At 51.4% G+C, this 23148-nt stretch overlaps 7 protein-coding genes across 7 annotated transcripts in view; all 7 read left to right on the top strand.

The window, feature by feature from the left end:
- Positions 1–1296, top strand: part of chiA1 (class III chitinase ChiA1) — a gene marked incomplete at both ends in the record, with an annotated part of 2975 nt that extends 1679 nt beyond the window's left edge. The window contains one exon of the mRNA XM_043300182.1: positions 89–1296. Coding sequence (XP_043156117.1) covers positions 89–1296 — 1208 coding nt within the window. The remainder of the gene's footprint in view (positions 1–88) is intronic.
- Positions 1297–2365: 1069 nt separating this feature from the next.
- Asppvi_004226 (uncharacterized protein) lies at positions 2366–3308 on the top strand (the record flags this gene model as incomplete). The annotated part of the gene is made up of 3 exons (XM_043300181.1): positions 2366–2873; positions 2926–3011; positions 3087–3308. The coding sequence occupies 3 exons, from the start codon at positions 2366–2368 to the stop codon at positions 3306–3308; spliced, it is 816 nt and encodes a 271-aa protein (XP_043156116.1).
- Positions 3309–3693: 385 nt separating this feature from the next.
- Positions 3694–4893, top strand: Asppvi_004225 (CaiB/BaiF CoA transferase family protein; the record flags this gene model as incomplete). The annotated part of the gene is made up of 2 exons (XM_043300180.1): positions 3694–3757; positions 3809–4893. 2 exons carry the CDS (start codon positions 3694–3696, stop codon positions 4891–4893), a joined length of 1149 nt encoding a protein of 382 aa, XP_043156115.1.
- Positions 4894–7568: 2675 nt separating this feature from the next.
- On the top strand, positions 7569–8702 carry Asppvi_004224 (uncharacterized protein; the record flags this gene model as incomplete). The annotated part of the gene is made up of 1 exon (XM_043300179.1): positions 7569–8702. The coding sequence occupies one exon, from the start codon at positions 7569–7571 to the stop codon at positions 8700–8702; it is 1134 nt and encodes a 377-aa protein (XP_043156114.1).
- A 2222-nt stretch (positions 8703–10924) lies between these two features.
- Asppvi_004223 (putative chromatin assembly factor 1 subunit A) lies at positions 10925–12951 on the top strand (the record flags this gene model as incomplete). Its single annotated transcript, XM_043300178.1, has 3 exons — positions 10925–11587; positions 11660–12798; positions 12852–12951. 3 exons carry the CDS (start codon positions 10925–10927, stop codon positions 12949–12951), a joined length of 1902 nt encoding a protein of 633 aa, XP_043156113.1.
- A 2111-nt stretch (positions 12952–15062) lies between these two features.
- Asppvi_004222 (uncharacterized protein) lies at positions 15063–20126 on the top strand (the record flags this gene model as incomplete). Its single annotated transcript, XM_043300177.1, has 4 exons — positions 15063–15117; positions 15292–16715; positions 16786–16895; positions 16970–20126. 4 exons carry the CDS (start codon positions 15063–15065, stop codon positions 20124–20126), a joined length of 4746 nt encoding a protein of 1581 aa, XP_043156112.1.
- A 1257-nt stretch (positions 20127–21383) lies between these two features.
- Asppvi_004221 (PP1-complex regulatory subunit GLC8) lies at positions 21384–22356 on the top strand (the record flags this gene model as incomplete). Its single annotated transcript, XM_043300176.1, has 3 exons — positions 21384–21432; positions 21497–22217; positions 22278–22356. The coding sequence occupies 3 exons, from the start codon at positions 21384–21386 to the stop codon at positions 22354–22356; spliced, it is 849 nt and encodes a 282-aa protein (XP_043156111.1).
- Positions 22357–23148: the final 792 nt, after the last annotated feature.

Genomic DNA, 23148 nt, shown 5'->3' with positions numbered 1-23148 from the left:
GCTGCCTCGAGTACTCCTGTTTCGTCCAGCACCCCGGTCATCCCTGGAACATCTGCTTCAAGCAGCCCTGTTTCCTCAAGCACCCCAGCTGCCTCGAGCACTCCTGCTTCGTCCAGCACCCCGGTCATTCCCGGCGGCTCTTCCTCTTCTAGCCAGCCTGTCGCTTCGTCGACTCCTCTAAGTACCTTGACATTGACAGTTACGCCTACGCCCGTGCACAGCTCATCCTCCGCCTCCGGCACTCCCTCTACGAGCAAGCCTGTCAACTCCAACACTTCGTCGACCTCTGGACAGTCCAGCGCCCCTGTTCCTTCCAGTGCTCCTTCCAGTGCTCCTTCCACCGGCTCTACGAGTGTCCCTGGCACCAGCTCGGGTGCGGTCGGCCAGTCAGGCTCCAGCTCCACCGGTGTGTCCAGCTCTACCAAGAGTGACGTCGGCACTTCCCCATCGCAAACAGCCGGCAACGGCAGCGGCAGCGGCAATGGTAGCGGATCGACAACCAATACCGCTGCGACGAACTCCATCACCGCTGTGCCTACCGCCAGCTCTTCAGTCGCCGCTACTGGCGCCAGCTCAGAGCCTGTGACCATCACCACTGTTATTGTGACTTCCTATATCGATATCTGCCCTACCGGCTTCACCACTGTGACCACTACGTACACAACCACATACTGCCCGGGTACTAACACTGCAACCGCCACGGCCACCGTTACAAACCCTCCATCTGGACCCGGTGGACCCGGATCGCAAACCCCAGCTCCCACTGTTCCCGAAGGCTGGACCACCACTGTGACCGTCTGCACTCAGTGCGCTGCTAAGCCAACCACCGTGACGTTGACGCTGCCTGTGACTACCACCAAGACTGAAACTAAGTCGACTTCGACCGGTGTCGTGCCCGCACCCCCTGCCGCTACTGGCGAGGGATCGAACCCCACCCACCCATCAGGTGCTTCCCCCACCGGTGGTGCCAGCGGCTCTTCTGAAGGAAGGGTTCCTCCCCCAGCAGTGACTCTGGTCAGCACGAGCACCGACATCGTGACGGTGATTCGTCCCACTTCGAGCCGCCCCGTGATCCTCGGTACTGGCACTGTCCGCCCTTCGTCGACGCTCGCCGTTAAGCCATCGTCCAAGCCATCGGGTCAAACTTCCAGCAGTGGCACTCACGTGCCCGTTCCTCCTAGCAGCACTCAGGAAGGTGTGTCGCCCTTGTCCACCGGTGCTGCCTCGCGCGTGGCTGGATTGGGCCATGGCTTGGTCCTCACGGTTCTCGCCCTGTCCGCGTTCCTCGTCTTGTAAAGCGTCAAGCCTTGTGAGATGTCATGTGGGCAGATAATGTATAATGAAGGACTGCTGTTCTAGCTGACACTGTTTTTTCTTTTTTTTACTTCGATGTGTTTACATTACAATTCGACCCCAGTCCAGCCTGCGCTGGACATTAATTGAAGCAGTCCTATACCACTTTCACCCTCGACGCAAAGCGTCCCAATTTCTTTGTTCCTCTTGATCGATGCATGAAGCGTTGGCATATTGTATAGAGCATGAGACTTGTATTTTGATGTCACAACAAACTTTTCTAATAGCATAAGACATTTTCTATCTCCAGTATTTGCACCATCCATAGACATAATTGAGCTTAGGGCGCTAGGCAGCGTCGTGAAACAAAGATGCCTAAACTTAGTCGTATTGAGCCGAGCGGGGGAATAAATTACCAGTTACATAGAGAACAAGCTTTCAGGGCCAAGACGGGTCGATCCGACAGACCCAACCCGTCATCTGGCGTATTACGGATGAGTTGTTTGGATTTCAATCAGTCTATACTTCTCCTTAATGGTGTTTGTTTCTGTTGGATTTAGAGAGATTGATGGATATTATTCCACTAAAGAAACAAGAGTGTAACGGCGCGAGCTCTCATCGTAAGGAACTCCGTACTGACTTCGTATACTCCGTAAAGTACGAGGACAAACATCGCTCCTGAGTTGCGCCACAAACACGCTAAATCAGCTCAGGGGCTGATGTGGCTGAAATGCTGAAGTGGACCTATCACAGACTGCGTAGTACAACAGAGGCCCAGTAATGAGGGGCATGTCGTGGCTGTGTGGCTGTTTGAGCGCGATTTACGGAGTACGGAGTACCTCTCTAGATATCACTCACTTCGCTGCAATGGGTCCGCATCCTGGAGGGAACTAAGATATTAGTCCCTTATTTTAGTAACCCCCCAGGCGGTCAGACTAAACAAATGTATAAATATGCAAGCCCCTCCTTAGCTGGCATGATGGAGTCCAGTCTCCTTTTCTCTCAGCTCTTCTTCTCTTCGCACTATTGACCACGTATATCATACCCGTTTCTTTTAATATCTCAAGTCACTATGGACGGCTTCCTCGGTAAAATCATCGAAAAAGTCGCCGAGAAAGCCGGTGGTGGCAGCAGCAGCAGCGGCGGCGGCGGCGGCGGCGGCGGCTACGGCTACAATCAACAGCCCAGCTACGGTGGACAAGGTCAGGGTTACAATCATCAGCCCAGTTACGGTGGACAAGGCCAGAGTTACAACTCCGGTCCTGCCCCTCCCCAGGGCCTCCCTTACCCGTGGGTCGCCCGCTGGGATGATCGCGACCAGCGCTGGTTCTACGTGAACGAGCAGACCGGCGAGAGGTCCTGGGAGCGGCCGTACGGCGGCAGTGGCAGTGGTGGTGCTCCGTCTTACGGAGAGCGATCGTACGGTCAGCCTCAGCCTTCGCATGGGTATGGAGGCGGCTATGCGCAGCCGCAGGGACAGCGAGCGGAACGCAAGGATCATACGATGATGTACGCTGGGGCGGCGGGGGCGGCCGGTTTGGTGGGCGGTGCGTTACTGATGCATGAGGGCGAGAAAATCCGTGAGTTGTCCTTTGATTGGAGCCGAAAAAGGCGCGTTGTTAACCTGTACAGATGAGCGCTGGGATGAGGATAAGGAGAGAATCGAGGAGAACGTGGAGGATTTCCCTGAGAATGCGGCACGGTGGACTGGCGAAAAGGTTTGTGCTCTTCTGTCGTGCTTGCAGTATGACCTGCTGTCACTCCGTACAGACGCTGACAACCATGGATATCAGGTCGGTGAAGTCGAGCGGATCCCAGAGAATATTGAACAGAGCTGGGATCGCACCGAGGACCGCATCGAGAATAAGTGGGACAATGCAGTCGACGACGTCGAGGACTTTCCCGAGAATGCGGCGGGATGGGTTGGACGAAAAGTCGGCGAGGTGGAACAATTTGGCGACAATTTAGACTATGCCTATGATGAGGGACGGGCTGAGGGTCGGGATGATTGGTAGACTCCTTCATCAAGGGGACTGTCTGGGCTTTTGGTCATACTGCGTTTTTACAAGGTGATTTACGCATGATCCGCATAGTAGTATTGCACTCATGATGGATCTGTCAATCGATAGCAATGTTTGTATAGCAATCATTGTATTCAAGCTGCATATCCATAGATGCTCTGGTGAAGCTTCACCTGCGGCACTGTTGGTTTCCCCGCACGTGGCCCGGGCCTCGGCTGCGGAGAAACGGTTGTTCTCAGCGTTTGCTATTAAACCAGTCATGCACATCGCGCTGCAGGCCAGCGGTGTGGCCTCAACTGATATTTAATATTGAGATTTGTCGGAATTTTGGGACATTCAGTGACAGACCACCCGCAGTAGGAGATTGACCTGGACTGCCATGTCCAAGCCATCCCTTCCACTCGCAGGAGTTCGAGTCGTCGAGCTGGCAGGCCTGGCTCCAGGTTCGTATCACGCCTGCACTTGGATAAATTATCTGTGTCTAATCCATATAGGCCCGTTCGCTGGACTTCTACTCGCAGACTATGGCGCCTCAGTGCTGCGCATTGATCGGCCGAATTCCATCTCCGCAGACCAGTTGACTCGCCGGAAAACGTCCATCACGTTGGACTTGCGGGACAAAGCTTCGCACCGCCTCCTCCTCTCCGTACTCTCAAAGGCCGATGTGCTGATTGATCCCTACCGGCCGGGCGTGCTGGAACGTCTGGGCCTCTCGCCGTCCGACGTACTCCTAAAACACAACCCGCGCCTGATTGTGGCTCGCATGACGGGCTTCCGTCGCGACGGCAAATACAAAGACATGGCGGGCCATGACATCAATTACATCGCGGTGTCTGGTGTGCTGTCCATGCTTGGCCGGAAGGGAGAAGCCCCCTATGCACCGGGCAACATCCTGGGCGATTTCGCCGGCGGAGGCGCCATGTGCTTCCTGGGGATTCTGCTGGCCCTATTGGCGCGCGCACACACGGGACGAGGCCAGGTGGTCGAAGCCAACATGGTAGACGGGTCCGCGTACTTGGCGACAATGCCACGGCTGACTCGGCAGACGCCGATGTGGAACCTACCCCGCGGCGAGAATATGCTGGACGGCGGCAGTCCCTTCTACGGCACCTACGAGTGCAAGGACAGGGGCAAGTATTTTGCGGTTGGAGCGTTGGAGCCGCAGTTCTACGCGGCGCTGATCAAGGGGCTGGGGTTTGAAACAGGGGAGCTTCCCGCACGGGACGACAGGGCGAATTGGCCCGCCTTGCGAGCCGCGTTTGAGCAGCGATTCAAGGAGAAGACGCGGGCCGAGTGGGAGGCCATTTTTGACGGCACGGATGCTTGCGCGACGCCCGTGCTGGAGCAGGCGGAATTGGAACACAGTGGCTATGAGCAGAGACCTGCGGTGCACCTCGTTGACACGCCCGGTCTTCCGATCCCAGCTGATGACGGCGGATGGACAGGAGGCGGGCTGTTACCCGGTACCGGCGGGCAGGAGACTCTCAAGGCATGGATGGGATGGGAGAAGGGACGGGACTTTGATATCCGAGGGGATGGAGCATTGGTGTGGATTGAGGGAGGCAAGTCCAAACTGTAGGTAGCGTAGCTGGTGTCTCAGAATGGGCCTTCCAGAGGGCTGAGGTCATTGGTGGACGCGATCAAGATGGTACCCATGACCCTCAAGGGAGAGAAGCTTTGACCATTCAGCATGTGCGGGAATCGCAAGATGTGAGACAAGTTTAGGGCTGAGAAACGAGATCTGAAGATTCAATTGGGTTTCCCTTGTTTGGTTCTGTGGTATTAGGAGATTCTCAGCCACAGCCACAGTCAGCAACCGACAGTCGGTCAGTCAATCGGTCGGTCGGTCAGCATCAGCAGAGCAGCAATGGTCCTTTTCAACTCGTACAATTAATTCAATTTCATCCTACAGATGGGCGATGGAGATTCAAAAATAATGATAATGCTGCGAAGATGTCTGATTCAGGCATGTGTGCACAAGTTGATTATGCAGACTGCAGCGCGTATCTCCGGTACGTACCTTTTAGCCTGCTTACGGTATGAAATAGCTGGTACCTTACCAGGCCTACCCCATTGCCGTGGAACCTATCCATGGCGAGCTGAAAAGGATCGAAACCGGCGGAGATTGCCCCATTCGAACAGCTCTTGGAAATGTTACAACGGCTGAATGTAACCTGCAGGAGTTCCGGTGGGATGATTCGATGACTGAGCGTTATCAGTGTAGACTAGAGAGATACCTACCTAATAATCGCGTCATTTGACACTTTCACCACACTTGGGTTGAGGTGACATTGCAGCGGAGAAACCTATGCGAGTGCTTGATGATCTGTTGCCATTACTGTAAGTGATAGTCAGGGCAGAGTAAGGTATATGGACCTACCTTACTGTGCCTGACTAAAGCCATAAGACACTCTCTCACTTCTCTCTGTCGCAATATTTGGATTTTGCACCTCAGGATCTAAGTCTACACCAAGGATCTTTCCTCCGTGCTTCCGGTCATTTCTCCAGATGGTGGAGTATTCTACGTCATGATGCCCTTTAGTCCAGACTAAATTAACGGACATTGGATGAAGAAATTGACGCGACTTGTTACTCAGGTACGACTGAGGGTAAAACTGACAAGGCATTCGTACCTTGCCAACCTTGGATTGAATCTGTGGTACAACTAGAAGTGGGTATGTATTAACCAGTATTGTACCTACCATATCACGACCCCACGTGTCTGAAACTGTGGCGCAGCACCGACTATACGGGTAGACACAAAGACATGGAGAAGCTAAAGGAGATAGCCCAGTCTGCTCACCTTGTAAAAGTAAAACCACAAGCCGCCAATACTCCGCAGTCCGTACCGTATTGACTCATGGGAAGTGGTTAACTAAGGTAACTAGTTAACTATCTTATAACCGCTGACAAAAGTAGACTAGGACTGACTAGTTATTTCGTGGTGCGTGCCTTATCCACGCATCATGACTGGACTAGACACCCACGAGGATGACTGCATTGACTCTTGAATCTTGAATCTTGATGCTTCGGTGCCAACTTAGCTGCTCGACGGGAAAACAGCTACAAGCAAATTGATAAGAGGCACGGACCTTTGTTTGTTTAATGTTTTGTTGAGTACTACCTTGTCATCATTACCCTAACATGAAAGGCTTTACCTCGGTGGTTGTGTGGTTCCAGTGGTGGAAGACAAAGGGAATGTGCTCAAGTCATGACTTCATTGTGATGTCTCTTTCTTGTTCTTTGGTAACCAGTCTAAATTACTATGTTTTAATTGTCGGTATTGTTAGAGAGGTATTCAGTATTATTCTTCAGGTGGTCCTGCAGGGTAGGTACCTACGTAACCATTAACAGTAGTTATTCGTTATTCTGTGGACGAAACATGTGGCTGTGCTGATGTTTACCAATTACCATATCTTCCCTAAGGTACCCACCTTGACCTAAGGTAAATGTGTCCCTGTATCTGGTAACAATACCGGTAAGGTACCAGTCCGTACCAACCAAACTTGGTCTTGAAAAACAAAACTTACATTTTTTCTGTGTTGTTCGCCTTCTTTCGCTCATCGGATCGGCCGACCGATTAATAMTCCATACCAAGGTTTGTTTAAACAGCCATAGCTCTCCTCTTGTCGAGGTTGGCTGATTTCTATTACCCTTCTTCTTCTTCTTCCTATTCTCCTCTACTCCTCAGCTGTCATCTATTGCCAGCGTGTCTATCCGGAGTGGCTTGCTGAATCTGCAGTCAGATAACCGCCCAAGAGCGCCAAGGCCTCCCCTCGTGCTCGTTCCCAAAGCGGCCTGATCGATCATTCTCCTGTCGCCGCTGCTCCTCACGGCATCAAGTGCTGCTCCCTGTAACCTCGACTGAGAACAGAAAGTCGGCCGCTTCGAGCATTGGAATCTCTGCGTTTGGTTTCTTTTTGAAACTCAATAATCCGCACGATTCCCTTGTTGAACCAATAAATTTTTTCCCCTTTCCTCTTTTCTTCGCTGCAGCCGCCAGATACCGCTGCATGTACCACACAACGGAATCGCTGGCCAATTCGCTGATCCATCCATCATCTTGCGACAAGACAAATTCGGGTTCCCTTACTTCCAACTCGCCTCTTCCTTCCATTCGCAATCAAGGCGACTTTTTGCAGTCGCTTTCTACTCGCCAAGGCAGCTAGTGCCTGCGCTCTTGTCGCCTCTACTTAACTAGTCACCTTGGAAACATCCTTTCTCCAGCAACTCTCAGCAGCTTTTCGGTCCTGCATGGCTGGCGTGCAAGCTCCACCCACCATGACCGACTATCGACTTCCAATTCACCAGGCACCTCCTCGGAAGCCCGTCCCTGGCATGCATCGCGGATACCCTTTTCAATCCTACGAGCCTCACCAGCAACAACAGCCGCACCACTATCGTCCGCAGCAGCAGCAACAGTACCACCACCAACAACAGGAACAAGTGTCCCCCCATCCCTCCGTCTCCTCGGCCAGCCGCAATCGAACTTCTTCGTCCCATGCCTCGCCATACGGGGCGCATCAGCAACAATATGCCGGTGCCCCTTCGCCGCATTACACCATGACCAGCCACGTTAGTCACCCGTCGAGGCGCCTGTCTAGTGCCACCACCTCCACCAGCTCGACCGGAAACAACTTTAGCTCTGATATCCGCCGGAGTACATCATCCCGTTCGACCAACGCTCAAGTCGGCTACGTGGCGCTCATGCGCAGGCAGAAGGCAACTGTCTGGTGTGATCGAGCTCAGCCTGAAGATCCCCGACTTCGGGCCCAAAAGCTGGCGGATAAGAAGAGGGCCTACCTGGAAGTCCATGGCGCTGGCGCCGGACGCACCGGTACCCTGGGAAGCGGCAAGAACAAGCATGGAAACAAGGGAGCGACAGAATTCTCGGCGTCAACCCTCGTTGGAGCGACTGTTCCGGTCCGACTCAGTGCAAACGAGGTAGGCGACGCAGATGAGGATGGACACAGTGACAGTGGATTTCCTCATCGCCGCACGGGCAGCGGCCGCAGTTCTCTCGGGAGCAATTACCGCTATCCTAGTGGCTACCAGCGGCCTTCCCAGGTCACCCCTGGGAGTAATAATACTCCTCCCAACGAAAAGGCTGATCTTCCGGAGGTTACAGAAAACCCTCCGGCCGAGCGCCACGAGGAGGAAAAAGTCTCATCTGCCAGAGACGATTCTGCCACAAGTCATAGCAAGACCAGTGAGCAAGAGGATAGCTTCGGGTCAGTAGGTGACATGGCTGCGCCCAGTGCCGTCACCACCGCCGCTGAGAAGGCCCGGAAGGCGGACGAATTACGACGCAGGGGCAGTGTGGATGAACGGACGACCACGATGACGAACGTACGACTCTTCGTCGCAAATCCCGATCTCAGTGACTAAGTGTTTTGCCATGCGGACATCCCGCCAGGACATTTTTTTCGCTTGAGCAGCAATCAGAGACAGCCAGGCTCGGGTTCTGATAGCTGGACTCATTACCCAATTTTATGCTGGGCATAAAAAAAGGGACCCGCGTCGCTGATTTCTATCGCTCTCAACATCATGCTACTATCAGTTTTTTTACCTTTCTTTTCTTTCTACGGACGGCTGTCCATCTTTACTGCTGCATACTGTTCATTATGGGCTCGCTTGAATTCTCAAGCCGGCCCTTTCTCATTTTACGTGGGTTATTCTACCTTTACTACATTCTGCGATCATCTCTGCCTACGGCGCATGCGTCTTCATCTGCTCGCTGTCTGTATTTGCATCTTTTGCACGTTCTGGGCGCTCTTATACCAATATCTTGCGCCATATCGCTAATTCTAATAATATGACTTGTACATACCATACGGTGATTTTTAATTGACGTAGACACACGCGTGCTGACAGTCGCTTTTGCCAATCGTGCACGGAGTACGAGAACAGGCCGTCTATCTATTTCTTGAGACATTACGAGTCCGGTCCCGAAATGTATCCCTGATTCGAATGTACTCACTTCTAGAAATCCTGCTTTCATGTTGAACAGACATGCCTTTCCATCATGTGATACATCACTGTCCATGACTGCGTATGAGATCGATCACAAAACACATCCCTGCCTCAGGCGGCCCTGAGGTCACGCTTCTCTTGTCCGACTCAAAAAGAAAAAGAAGTGCTTTCTAGCCCCGATGCCGCTACCATTGTCGTCGTGCTACATTCGACTCTATCCGACCTCCAAGTCCGTCCACACATTGGCCGGTCTTTCCAAGCTAATTCTCAACCCCTTGCGTCCGCGCCAGAGCTCAGCCATGGAAGAGAGCATGTTCGAACCACTTGAAGCACTGAATGCCCCCCTTGCACTCAGCAATACATCGCATGCAACAGTGAGATACCGCCGGGACGCAGAGGCAATGCAGGCTGCTCGTGGGCGCCGCAGATAAAATTGAGCGATTAATGAAGTGGAGCGAGGCGCAATTCACCGCGCAGATAGATACTCTTACTGGTGGAAAGCCCATATTTTCTGGATTGGCCCGTTTGAGGCCTTCGTTTCCATCTGCTGGGCGCTGAAGTTTATCTAGGCTGAACATGTGTATGAATAGAAACACTGGTCGAACATGAGCAGGCCATCGCTTCATCAGTCTCGATGTCATCCGTCAGTCCTCGGCTGTTGGGTCACCTGCCTATACCCGGATCTCTCGATTCCAGCTTCGACTCATACATGACCCAGGATGATCAACATCGATATGTGGATATCTCCCTATCTGTCTCTGAGACCTCCTGCTTCTCATAGTTTGACCCCATTTTCCAATGTTGATTTTGACCTTTATGGACATGAGCGAGCCAAGTGCTAAACAGATACAAGGTAATGGTGCCCTCCAGATTGTTGGGGAACGGATTGCGATGATCCGGAGGAAGAGTAAGATGATAATGACGAAATTGCACGAGGAACTGTCCACATAAACTGCATATGGTAGACTTCCAGGATTCCCTATACGATCTTCGGTGGTGCTCATTATGGTGAAGTCCACGGAGATGGGATTCCCGTAAATCGTGGAGGTTCCATGTTGCTAAAGGGACCTCAATTGAGTAGACCCTTGCCTTTGCTGCAATGCATATAAGCTTAATGAGAGTGACACTTGGAGTCAATCAAGAACTCCTTCATCAAATGTCACAGTAAGCTTCATTCTTCTCCCCTGTGGCGCAAGCGTTGAGTAGATCAATCATGGACACTCAGCTTGATGTCTCTTGATTCGATCCCTGAAATCCATTCAAGGATGGTAAAGCAGGAATGAAGTCACCAGTGCAGCAATATATCCGCTATGCTACCCCCTAAAGATGCTAGAGGTAGACTTTCAGGTCACTTCATATTCACCAGCTTATGCTCTGGAAGGGTATATGGCATCCCTTTAAACTAGCAAGAAAAGGCACTGAAACGGAAAGGGGATTAAAGCAGCGGGAAAGCACGTGCTTTTTCCCTCCGCAGACGCGAAGAAGGCGCGAACTTCAATTAACGCGTGTCTCACAACACGGCAACGGAAGGGTCACCGACCTGACCTCTCACGGCTTGACCTCCCTCGAAAAGTCTCCGGGCAAAGGAATCGACATCTGGATTCTGTTGTTTTATCTAGCCCCGAGACCAGCACAGAATGGAAGTATCCGTTGAGACCTCGTCAGGTCTCTCTCCCCTTCCACCCCAATCATATCCCACTTCTCCGTCGGCCTCGAGAAAGCGCTCAATCCAGGAGATTGACGTATCACCACATTCGCCAGAGAGCAGGAAGGCATCGAAAATATGTGATCAAGAAAATCAAGACCCATCATTATCTCACGTTGCAGCGTCCTGCACCCTGACCGAGCAACATCTCAAATCACCATCAGTTCCCCCAGCCAGCATTGAAATTTCAAATCAACAAAATGGTGGGAATACAACAGCTCCTGGCGGATCGGTGTCTGTAGCAGTCCCTCAGCCAAGCTCTACAGCGGAAACCACTTCAAGGAATACAGAACCATCTACCCCTACGAAGAACACCAACGCCACTATGCCGACTGCGAAAAAGCGAAAGATGTCACCTGCAAGCAAAGAAGCTAGACAACAAGAAAAGGAAGCAAAAGAACGGCAGAAGTTAGAAGAGAAAGCCAAGAAAGAAGAGGAGAAGCGCATAAAGGAAGAAGAGAGAAAAAAGCGCGAGGCTGAACGTGAGGAGGAACGTAAACGAAAAGAAGAGAAGAAGAGACTGAAAGAAGAGGAGAAGGCCGCTAAAGAGGAAGAGAAACGCAAGAAAGAAGAGGAGAAGTTGAAAAAGGAACGGGTAAGCATTCTGCCATCCAAAGATGGCACTTTCCAATTCAAGGGCCTCGTCTGCTTGCTAACCTCGGATTAGGCGCAAACGAAACTGAATGCCTTTTTCGCCAAACCCAAACCTCCAGCGCAGCCAGCTGATGATACTTCTTCCGAGTCACCCAAGATGTCGGTCGCCGATGGCACCTCGAACTTGACGTCTCAGAACCCTACTCCGCCTCTTTCTGACTATCAACGAGAATTTCCGGACTTCTTCCTACAGTCTCACACAAGAATCGCCCCGCCGCACCGATTCGAACGCGACCCAGAGGCTCTTTCTCACATGCAACGAAGGGTCGATGCTTGCCTACAATCCTATCGGAATGGGTCCGCGCAGCCTTTGTCATTCCGCCCATCTGAACTATTCCGAATTATGCCGTATAACAGGCGGCGTGGAAGACAGGCTGCCTCGGTCAAAGAGATTCTGCTCAGAATGCAGAGTCTCAACGAGCAGTCTGACCCTGATTCTGCACGGCGGGCGCAGGATTTGCTCAGACGCATCAAAATGAAATCTCTGAAGTTTAGTGAAGATGTTCGACCTCCCTACCAGGGCACTTTTACCAAGACGCTTCCGGAACCTGCTGCTTCTAAACTCATGCGCAATCCCTTCCACCGTGGCCTACCCGACATCAACTACGACTATGATTCCGAGGCCGAGTGGGAGGAGCCGGAAGAGGGCGAAGATCTTGATTCCGAGGAGGAAGAAGAAGGAAGTGAAGAAGGTGATGATGACATGGATGGGTTCCTGGACGACGATGAGGATAACCTGGAGGGCAAAAGACGCTTGATAGTAGGAGATTTGGAGCCTCTGAGTACCGGACTACGCTGGCAAGGCGAAGGCGGAGACCACGAGCTGGAAATGTACAGGATCCAGACGATCACGGACTCGGTTACCTTCCCTATTGACCCATTCTCCACGGCATATTGGCAGAAACCAAAGCCAGCAGAGCAACTCCCAACAGGTGGCGCGGGACGTTCCACTCTCCATTCATTCATGGTCGTTCCCCCGAGCACTCAATCCCAAACTGCTGCGCCTACTACCGAAGGAGAGACCCGGACTCTTTTGACCGCAGGTGGCAAGGCGAAGCGCACATTGACACCAGAGCAACTGGCCGAATTTAAAGAGGTGGTGAATGGCAGCGACCTGACGAAGACAGGTCTGATCGAGGTTCTGAAGAAACGGTATGTCTTTCTACGAGTTCCACTTCAGCTTCGTGCTAATGACACTTCACTAGATTTCCAAAAGTATCGAAAGACGTCCTTAAGGAGACCCTTACTCACGTCGCGACGCGTGTTGGACAACGAGAGGTCGAGAAAAAGTGGGTGTGCAACTAGGACTACGAAGGGAGGACAATATCCATATCAGCGTGGAGCCGCAAGATATACACTGCCTCGGTGCAAAGATGGGAGTTATGGCGTATGTCGTTATTCTAGAATCACTGTGGGGCAATTCCCAAGACGTCTACGGGTTGAGCGTCTGTGATTTCATGGTCATTTGTGGGAAAACAGCATGAATTGAAGCAACTGATTGCATTTACGATACCTGTGCTGGCTGTGGCACTTGAACTTGTTGCGTGTTGTCTTTAGGTCGCAGAAGCGAAAAACGATAGCAGAGATTTGATTGAACTATATTGTCCTCCATTATGATGTTCAATGTAAGAATGGAATATGTGCAGACTTCCATTCTATTCTTCAGCTCATCTTGAACAAGTGCCAGGACAGCTGAATTGCTCTGAGGCTCCGGTCATAGATCACAGTAACCTATAGAGGTTAGACTGATCTCTGGGCTTGTCCGATTGGGACACGTGCCATGTGGGGGAAAACAGCCTGTCTTTTCTTATTAATATTGACTCAGCCCAGGTATCCGTAGGTAGCCACGGTGCTGTCCAGCCGGAAAATATTTCGAACCTCGGAATCCTTGGGGTCTTTTCTGGTCTACTATTGTCTATATGCAGCTGCAAGAGATACCTTACCCTATGCAGCCGTGGTAATCATGAGGATGAGTCGTTTTCCCTTTTCGTGGAAGTGTTCAACAATGATCAGAGGAGACGAGAGTCAAGAGACAGCTGGTGGGAGGGATGAGGAGGGGGACTGACCAATCAACACAGAAAGAAGCGACAACTCGCCATGCATGCAGTGCCAACTCATCAACTATCCAGGGCTGTCTACTCCGTCACCTCAAGTATCAGCGCTCCCGTCAGTCCGCGACAAGGATGACACGATACCGTTGGTCTAGGTACTTCGGAAAGGTACCTACATAGAAAACTACAATAGGCGAGGTACCTGCTACTCCAGGGTCAGCCAGTAACAATCTCCTCTCATTCGACACCGATGCGCTTTCGTGGCCGTCTCCAGCCATCCATCGAGTCGAGAAGGACGATCTGCGACCGGACCAGAATCATCTTGCGTCTAGACGATCTGCAAGGCGACCGAGTAGGAAATGACTCTTGACTTTCGCGGAGGTTATCGAACAATTCCTTCCTCCATAGTCTAGTTTACTCGGTAGATAGTCTACTCATTATTCTTGATGGCGGAGCAAACACAAGTACGAAAGTAGCAAAATAATACCGAGATAGCCTTGATTCAAACTACAGCAATTCTGGCAAGAGGCGATAATACCGTAATTATTGCAGAACTGAGACTCTGACTCAAGAATTCTTCTGGTCCTACACTAAAACTAACTCTCAGCAGCCATCAAGAAAGGGACACACATTATCTAGCCCCTCTTCCAGCTGTGATCATTTCCTCCTAGCAGAAGCAGTAGCAGTAGTAGCATTATTGATTTGTTGGCAATAGTCACCACTGCATCTAGTATTACTCTCTATCCATCCATCCACTCGTCCTCCATTTCTCTCTTTCGTTTCTGCCCCTCTGCAGTCTGCCTGTCATCTTTCGATTCTTCGACGTACTTAGTCAAGCATCCATCCTGAAAAGGATAATCCTATCTATATCCATTATCCTATCGTCTCTTTATTCTAGTCCTCTCCCACTTCCTCTTCTGCCTGCCAGGCCTTATCCCGCATACTACAGTAGAAGGAGACCATCTGATTGCTTCTTCAATTCTTTCCAATAATTATTCGCCTATTTCCCAAACGACGTATCACCACTATCATTGATTGACTTCCTCACCCTCTTTCTGGATTCCTGCATCACACTAGCACGGCGCCTCTCTGACCATCACTCTTCGTATAACTGCGACAAAATCCCCGAGCTTCCTCCCGTCCACTGCTTCGTCTTACCTCCTACCTTTCACAGCTCTCCATCTCACTCTGGAGCGATCGGCAGTTGCGGACAATCCTCAACTTCGTGATGAGGAGCAGTCTTCGATATCATCGAGTTCAGTAAGAGAATCATGTGCTAAGGAGCAGGTTTCCGGCGTCCGAGCCATTTCGCGATCTCGATTGTCCTCTTGGCTGGGTAGCCGGGGCCCTGTCCATGGCAACACCATGTTCGATGCCCAACGCGATGGTCTACCGTCAATTCTGGCCTCTTATGTGACCTGTGAGTACACCCTATCCCTTCACCTCCGTTATTTCAAATTTAAATCGGACGGAAGAGCGGATTCTTTCCTCTTATGGCAAGCAAAAGTTTCTCCCTTGTTAAGTCCCTCCCGCCAATAATCGTTTTTTGAGGTGTTGATTTCCAACTCTGATTTAACTAATATCCCTATCTCAGCCTTGTTGCCCCTATCATCTCAGGCTACTTCAACATGTAACTCCGCGAGTCGCGCGCAAGATTCGTCCTCGGTGTCTCAGCCATCTACCGTTCCAACTCCCAGCATGTCGCCCATGCTGTTGGCTCCTGACTACGGGAGAGCTGATCGCTCCTCCGTTTCACAGGTTGATTTGACCATAGGTGAGTCTGAGGACTCGGGCCGCTCCAGTGCGCAATTCATAGCAGCTGCCGTGCGCTCGGATGGCCGCCAGGCAATGGATCAACCACCAATAACAACCACACCACAATCCGTATCAACGGAGCTCCCCCAGGTCTCATTTGAGGATTTTGCGATCCGTTATCGCCAAAATCAGCACAAACAAGCGCGTCGCAAAACGCTGGAAAACCGTCTTCATGCCACCAAGATATCCATTGGTATCTCCGCGCGCTTGGTTCGCGTTGGAGGCGTCGTGCAGCGCGGTTTAGTCGAAAGTCTCAAGCATGAGGATAAGGCGAACTTCCTTGCCTTGTATCATACCCTTTTGGACCTTCAGGATTCCCATGATCTGGCCATGCGTCGCCACTTCCACCGGCAGGACCCATCGGAAGACTGGTCCTCTGCGCAGGAATCTGCTGTGGAACGTTCCCCGGATTTTTTCCTTCAGCTCAGCCCTCAGTCGAGGTCCGATCTTCTTGGGATTTTGCAGTTGGTCCGGACCAACCCTCAGTTCCTTTGTGAAAGGTTGTGCAGCTTGACGTCCGCACAGCTGAATGCCTTGTTATCCTCGTCGGCCACATCTCTGGACTCTGGTGACCACACATTCCTTTCTGCGGCCCGTTCACGGAACCAGTATTCTCTGCCTAAACGCACTTCTGCTGCATCCGTTCCTTTCCGAGACCATGCTGTCAATTTTGAGAGAACGGACGCTATCTCCAACTTGGTCTTCAATGTTTTTGCTACCCCCTTGGACTCTGATACCCCGGAAGCTCGCTTGCGTTTGGATGTTTGGTCTTCTGTTTGCGCTGAACTTATCACCCACGGAGGCAATAGGTTCTATCCCCTCATTGGCCACATCCTCTCTTCCTGGACCATGGGCAGCGCCTGGAAAGCCAGACCAAAGTTCGAGCTCTACCTCATGGACATCCTCCAGACGGGCGCGTTCCTCCTGGAGCATATCGAAACCCCAGCCGGACTGGGCTTTGATGCGGGGTCCCTTGACCCCTTGAAAACTGACGTTGCTGAGGAATATTTCGCCTCTGCTGTAGATGCCCTATTCAATCTCCTTGATGACCCAGATGCAGGCTTTCCTCATGCAGTGTTCAAGTTCGCTCGCGCCACTTTGCAGAAATTGGGTCATCCGGACTGTCGTGCCCGTTTTCTAGAGTATTTGCTCCTCCAGTGGTTCTTCCCTAAATTTCTCTCTGGCGCTCTAGCTTATCCTGAGGTCTGTTCCAGTCCGTCCTAAACGTTATGATTCCGGGATTCCGAGAGAACTGATCTCCCTCTTCTTTTAGACCCTCGGCCTTCTTCTTGATTTCCATATCAGGAAAGATGCCAGAGAAAAGCTCCTTGGACAGGTCGCCCTTAGGGCGTATTCGCAGGTCTTTGCTATTCTACGCTCAATGTAAGCCCTTTTCATTTCTGAACTTTTCGATGAGAGAGAGAGAATTGTCCCAACCCATTAATCTTCTGCGACAGGCATCACTTTTCAATGACTCGTCCTGCGGTCCGTCAACATGTTGAGAACATGCTCCGTCAGCTCGAGACTACGGACGCCGACAACATGCAATTTGCCCAGCCTTCAGAACCCAGAAGTCATCAAGGATCACCGTGCGCCTTTCTCATGCTATCTGCTGCGGACGTGCTAACCCTACTGGGCGCCCTGTTTCCCACGGCGACATCTCTCGCATGTAGCTCTCCCACTCCCTCCTCCGGATCATCTGCGTTTTCTCCCAGCTCCTTGCAGTCTTTTCCTGAAAGACGTACCACTGCCGTCCCAGAGCCAGGGTTCTACCGGCGTAATCTGAATGGTGGCAATTCTCCGCAGGTTTCCTCAACGGCATTCTCCACCGCGGACATGGACTTTTTTACGTGCTCAGAAGATCATCTGAGTCGCAACGCTGACCGCATCCGCTTTGAGTTGTCTGCTTTGGTCGAGCCTGATGGCCGTCCCGGTCTCGAGTACCCCTCGACGGAAGAATGGGCCATCTTCTCTGTCACCGAAGGCGGCCATCGCCTAATCTGGGGTTTATTCTCCGATGGCCAGCTCAGTGATACTGGGAACCTGTCCGCTGATACCTGTCCATCGACCACTTTGGGCATGGAGGACAACTTCGAGGCTCTCCAAACAGCGATCATCAAACTCGTCCGGGAGAACCCTACTGGAGATCGCTCAGACTACTGCGCGGAGCGCGACCAAATGGCCCCTTCACAGTCCTCTGCGCTGAAGAAAAGATTCAATCAGGCCATGTCACACTGCCACCACACTTCTGATTTCATGGGTGCCCATTATTGGTGGAACGCTAGTCGTCAGCTTCTTCGCAGTGTCGCCGACATACCCTCTCGCCTTGGCGATGACTCTTGGATCCTGGAACCTATGCACACATCGTGTTCACGGTCGCTACGGGTAGCTCACTCCGTGATCGAGCGCTGCGAAACCGACTTTGTGGCACTGGATCGCAGTTTGTGGCAACTGCAGGGAACTGTGAAAGAGACGATTAAAACCATTACGAAGTTGCGAAACAAGATGTGGTACATGACCGACGTCAAGAACTCGATGCGGTACGAGGACGCAAGGAATGTGGCGTTGGCACTGAAGACGATGGTCTACTCTGCTCGTCTTTATCAACCCAATCCTACCAACGAGCGTCGAACGCGCAGCGGCCCCCGTGCATCGGGAGGATCTGTTCTGCAAAAGCCAGAGTTGCAGGTGATGAATGTCATGAAAGCGCCGAGCAGCCAAGGCGGTCCCAATAAACTGTCTGATGAGCAGGTCGAGTTGACTCGGAGATGGCTAGTACAGAACAATATCGACAATTTTTGCAAGGGCGAAGAGCGTATTCACCGCTTCTGCTACGAGGTCAAAGTAAGTATCAACCGACTCGTCGGAGATACAATGGCCGAAGCCCCTGTTCTCTGGGCCAGCGAATTGTTCCAAAAGGAACGAGTCAAGTTCGAAGGGTCCAGCAACCGAAGCTTCCTTGGCCTTTCTTCATCAAGTTTGCGGCCCCTGAGCACTGCTGGTGAAGAGTTGTCATATGCTTCCCAATCCTCTGGCGGCAGTCTCCGCTCGTCCGATTCCTTTTCCAGATACACTCCAGACCTGCCGCCGCTGAATCGCAAATCGTCCTTTCAAAGCTCGATTTCCGAGAAGTGGAGGATCCCCCGGGACCCCTCTGCCGCTGCTGATGGGCTTTCGATTGGAGACTCGCCTTCCAAGGCAACCTCCGTATCAACGGGTGACACATACAGCACCTTTTGGTCTGTACCACATCAGAATGCGCCCTATGCAGCAAGTGCATCGAGTTTCTACTCCCGTCCGCCGTCGATGCTCAGTGAGGTCGTTGCTCAGCCGGCCCGCCAGAAGGATAGCAAAGGTCAAGGCAAAGTCGCTTTCCTGGACGAATTGAAACAGGGTTTGACAAGTCTGCTTTTGAGTGATCTGGGTTCACCCGTCTGGAGCTGTGGAAGCGAGACAGACGCCTGGTTTGGAAACGCCTTGGACCAAGAGCGAATCCGTGTACAAATGAAGAAGCGTGAGAAGATCCAGCGCTTCTATGCAGAGTGCAATGCGCGCACAGTCCGCCAAATAACCAGATGCTCCCAATCCAGGGGGCGAAGAAGCAGGTCGCTGGAGCCTCCCATATCTGGACGGGCTCAAGAGTCTGGTGATACATCCTCAGTGCCCATGACGAAGAGCGCTCAAGCAGCTGAAGGTCAATCTCCATTTTCGTACGGAGATGTTTTCCACCAATTGATCGAGATATTTTCGCGCCACGGGAACCCGTTCGTCAAGCTAAAGGCATTGCGGGATTTGAGAGCTTTGGTTATTGCATCCTTGAACATGGACAATGATGACAAGGCTTATGCGCATGCTGATCAGGAACATGCGCACTCGAGGGAACTCGGACTCCATGGCAAACGAGCTGCACGATATAGCTTCTCAGAAGCACGAACCCTCCGCGGAGCTGAGAAGGACTTCCTGCAAACTCCGACGTCTCCAGCGGCCGAATCTGTCGCTTTTGACTCACGGCCTTCGGAATACTCCGCACCTACGGATAACCAAATTGTGGACGCGCTGCGTAGCCTTCTCTTAGAAGTGAAGCCCAAGACTCTTTTCCGAGATCTCCAATTTATTTCAGCTTTCGTTCCCAGCGAGACACTAAATAAGACCGACAGCGGAACTGCGTTTCTGCAATTTGGCTTGGCCGCGTTAAGTCTCAAGGAAGAGGTCTGCAACAGCATGGTCGAGATTGCCGACAGGATTGTCTCTCAGGAACTGAGCCGACGCCATGTGCCTCAACCCTTCGGCTTCAACACCAGACCGAGCTACGCAATTGAGGATGCTGCTGGGATGTGGATCATCACTGCAAAGGAAGGAAATCCTGTCGCTCAGAGGGAGCTGGCGATTCTCTATTTAACCCATCCGGAGCTTCTTCCTCGTGTCACGCTGCCACTTACTTCTCCCAGAGATACATTCAAGGCTGAGATGATGTACCGCCGTGACAAGGACAGCAAGTCCGATCCGCAGAGCATGTGCCTGGCGCTGCACTGGATGCAGCTGTCAGCCAACGGAGGCGACCAACTCGCGCGGAACAGGCTTCGCGAACGCGAGGAGTTCGATTCCATCGCTTGATTTACCATCAATACCCGGTTGTTTCTTGATTAAACTCCGGTTCTATCATCTCTTTTATATCCTTTGGCACTTTTTCTGCTTTTATTCCGATACCACGCTATGGTTGTTGTTATCCCCTGGGCCTAATATCTTCTTACCATTTCCACGCCGGATCTCTTACTTCTGGCTAATTTCTAGTGCAGATACTGCGCTTTCATTTCTTGCGAGCTTAGAGCATCTCGGCCGCCTGCGTTTCTTGTAGTTGTATTCTTCTAACATGTCAGGTTGGAACACTCGTCTAGCACGCTTGGGCAAGAGGACTTGGTTCTACTCGTTTTTCCTGGTTACTCGACTTTTCGTTCACGGCCTTTGTCTTGAGGGTGGCGATCTGCATACTCGACTGGCACTATACCATCTAACCTTTCTCATGGCTTGAATTCTTGGAGTTGAACACCATGTATTGGATTCGGAAGACATGTTTGGCGGCAGTTTTTTTCTGAAGCCTGGTACTAGAGAGGAGCATGATAGGCGAACATACAGAAGTCTCTGAACTCGTTAAGGTTAGAGTTTGTTCATCAAACATGTCCATAGCCGGGGATATTGCGACCCAGTCGTAGGTAGACTAGGCGATGCATACCACCTCGATGTAGCATTGATGATTTGGTATTATTACCCTCTTGAGAGTGGTGCATCGATGCATTTGCCCGTCGACGTCATCCGCTTGGTTGCCCCCACGTGCTTCACCCACTCTTCCTACCTGACTCTGGTATTTCTATACCTCTCTGGCATCCGTATCATTCTATAACAGAATAGACAATTCCAGCCCATTTCCTTATATGGCTCACTTATCCTTCTACTGTACTACACTCAAGTGAGCACGAATTCGGAATCATATCCGAACGTCGCACGATCGTTTCCAAAGGCCTCGAAGTCTCGCACTGACCGTACTCTGTGTACTGTTAGGTTGACTCTGGTCACTCGGGAGGCTGAGACCCCGCTAGAAACCCAAAATAACTAACAATCATCCACTGTCGTCAGCATCATTCCGTTCAAGTGTTACTCAGCTCTGGCTGCTGGTTGATTTTGGGCTGAAATCGCACCTGACACTGTCTATCGTTGTCTGACTTGGAAAGCGTCAACACTTCTTGTTTCGTCTCCGTCCCTTTTTCTTCTTTTTTCCAACCACTGTCTTGACTTCTACACTTAGTCTCCCTTGTATTCTTTTTCGCTGGTTTTCCCCGCTACCCTTTTCTTCAACTTGACCTGACTCCTACACAAATGATGACCATGGCGCATAATCATGAGGATGTGCCTAAGCGGCCCAAAGGTAAGTTCTACTTACTTGGTTCAAATGGCGTTGAGCGTTGTTGACTGGAATCTGCTATTATCAGGCATCCTCAAGAACTCCAGCGGAAATGTCCCTCAGACAGCTCGCGCGACAGAGAATTTCTTCATTAACCCAGTACGCATGGAGAACGTCGATACGAAGGAAATTACCCTGCAGAACACGCTTCAGAACGCTGGTCGGCGCCGGTCGTCATCCAATCGCCCTGGTTCGTCCTCTCGACGACAATCTTTGGCGAGCGTCCGCAGCCACGACCAGGAGATTTCTCCGCGCTTGAAGTGGGACGAAGCGAACCTGTACCTGACGGAGCAGGAGAAAACAGCAAAGATGAAGATCGACGAGCCCAAGACTCCGTTTGCCCCACACTACGATCCCGCCGAGGACGAGGAGGAACTGCGACTCGCAGAAGCAGAGGAGAGCCTGATCGACGCGCAGGATGTGGTGGTCGATGAACTGGACAGGACCCATAAGGGGCCTCGAAAGGGGATGTCTGTGGATGATATTCCTGACCTGGAACTCGGGGAGCCCGAAGAGTCATCATACGCAGTGGGCAGCGGAGAGGGGAATCGGATCGTCCGCGAGCGCAGCCTGAGCAACGACTCGCATCGCAGCGACAAGCATGTTGTTGTCGGGACAGGCGACGAGAACGGTGCCGGTGCGGATGGGGATCATCTCATGACGACCGAAGAGGCCAAAGAGAAGCATCGTCAGTTTGAGCAGATGCGCAAGAAGCATTATGAGATGAGGAATATCAAGGAACTTCTAGCGTAAGTGGCCGTCTTCTTTCGATGGTGTCGGCGCGCGTACTAACTATGGCTGTTTCTAAGGCATCCCGAAAACCTGGACGAGATGGAAGAAGATGATGATGACAACGACGACAATGGCTCAGTAAATCCATCACGATGACCGGGGTTCCAGAGAAGTTCACAATTGACGATTCCCGTTAAGATTCAGTCAACCGTGACCTTGGATTCCCGCCTCCGATGAGTATTTGTGTCTTTATTTCTCTCAGTGTATATTCCCCAGCGATTGCATCTTTCTACTGTTGTGAAGAGTATCAAGGGTGATTGGGAGTGGAACTCCCACCCAGTTCATTTTCTCTTCAGTTTGATGAGAAACCCCACCGTCCCTGTCGGGTCTTCAGTCAGGATAGACGATATGTATGCGAAATTGTATGTGAACTGAGGGTAAATAGGACTCGGTTCAAGAAATACATTGCTACTTGCTTAGTCTCTATGCTCTTTGGTGAACTGAGTTTCGAGTCATCGAGTCAGGGGCAATAAGATGCTATCTAGACTACTCCGTGACTATTGACAGCAAATCCGGCTTCTCAAGAGGATGATTATTGTCTTTATCTGTTACAACCGTAATTTCTTGCCTTGATTATCTAGGTGGAGGCAATTGAATTGTCGCTGGGTCCAATTTTATTGATTGAAGATGTAGATAGATAATCTTCCACCGAAACTGTGTTGTAAGACATTGTTGGACCGCAATTACCCAAAGGGCCTAATGAAGGATTGTATTGGACCTACTCCGCGTAATTATCTGTTTGACTAATGATCAACTATGTATCCATCTATCGCTTTCATTGCAAGAAAGTGATAAAACAAAAGATGATGCCTGACATCTGGTGTTGACTCGTCAATTGCTGGTCTGAATGTTTGTTTATGTTGAAAAGGGGTGTACTACGTCAATATC

This window comes from Aspergillus pseudoviridinutans, assembly GCF_018340605.1.
Source record: "Aspergillus pseudoviridinutans IFM 55266 DNA, scaffold_3, whole genome shotgun sequence".
In the NCBI taxonomy this organism is placed as follows: Eukaryota; Fungi; Ascomycota; class Eurotiomycetes; order Eurotiales; family Aspergillaceae; genus Aspergillus; species Aspergillus pseudoviridinutans.
The sequence above is the reverse complement of the archived record's forward strand: the minus strand, read 5'-3'. Positions and strand labels throughout refer to the sequence as shown.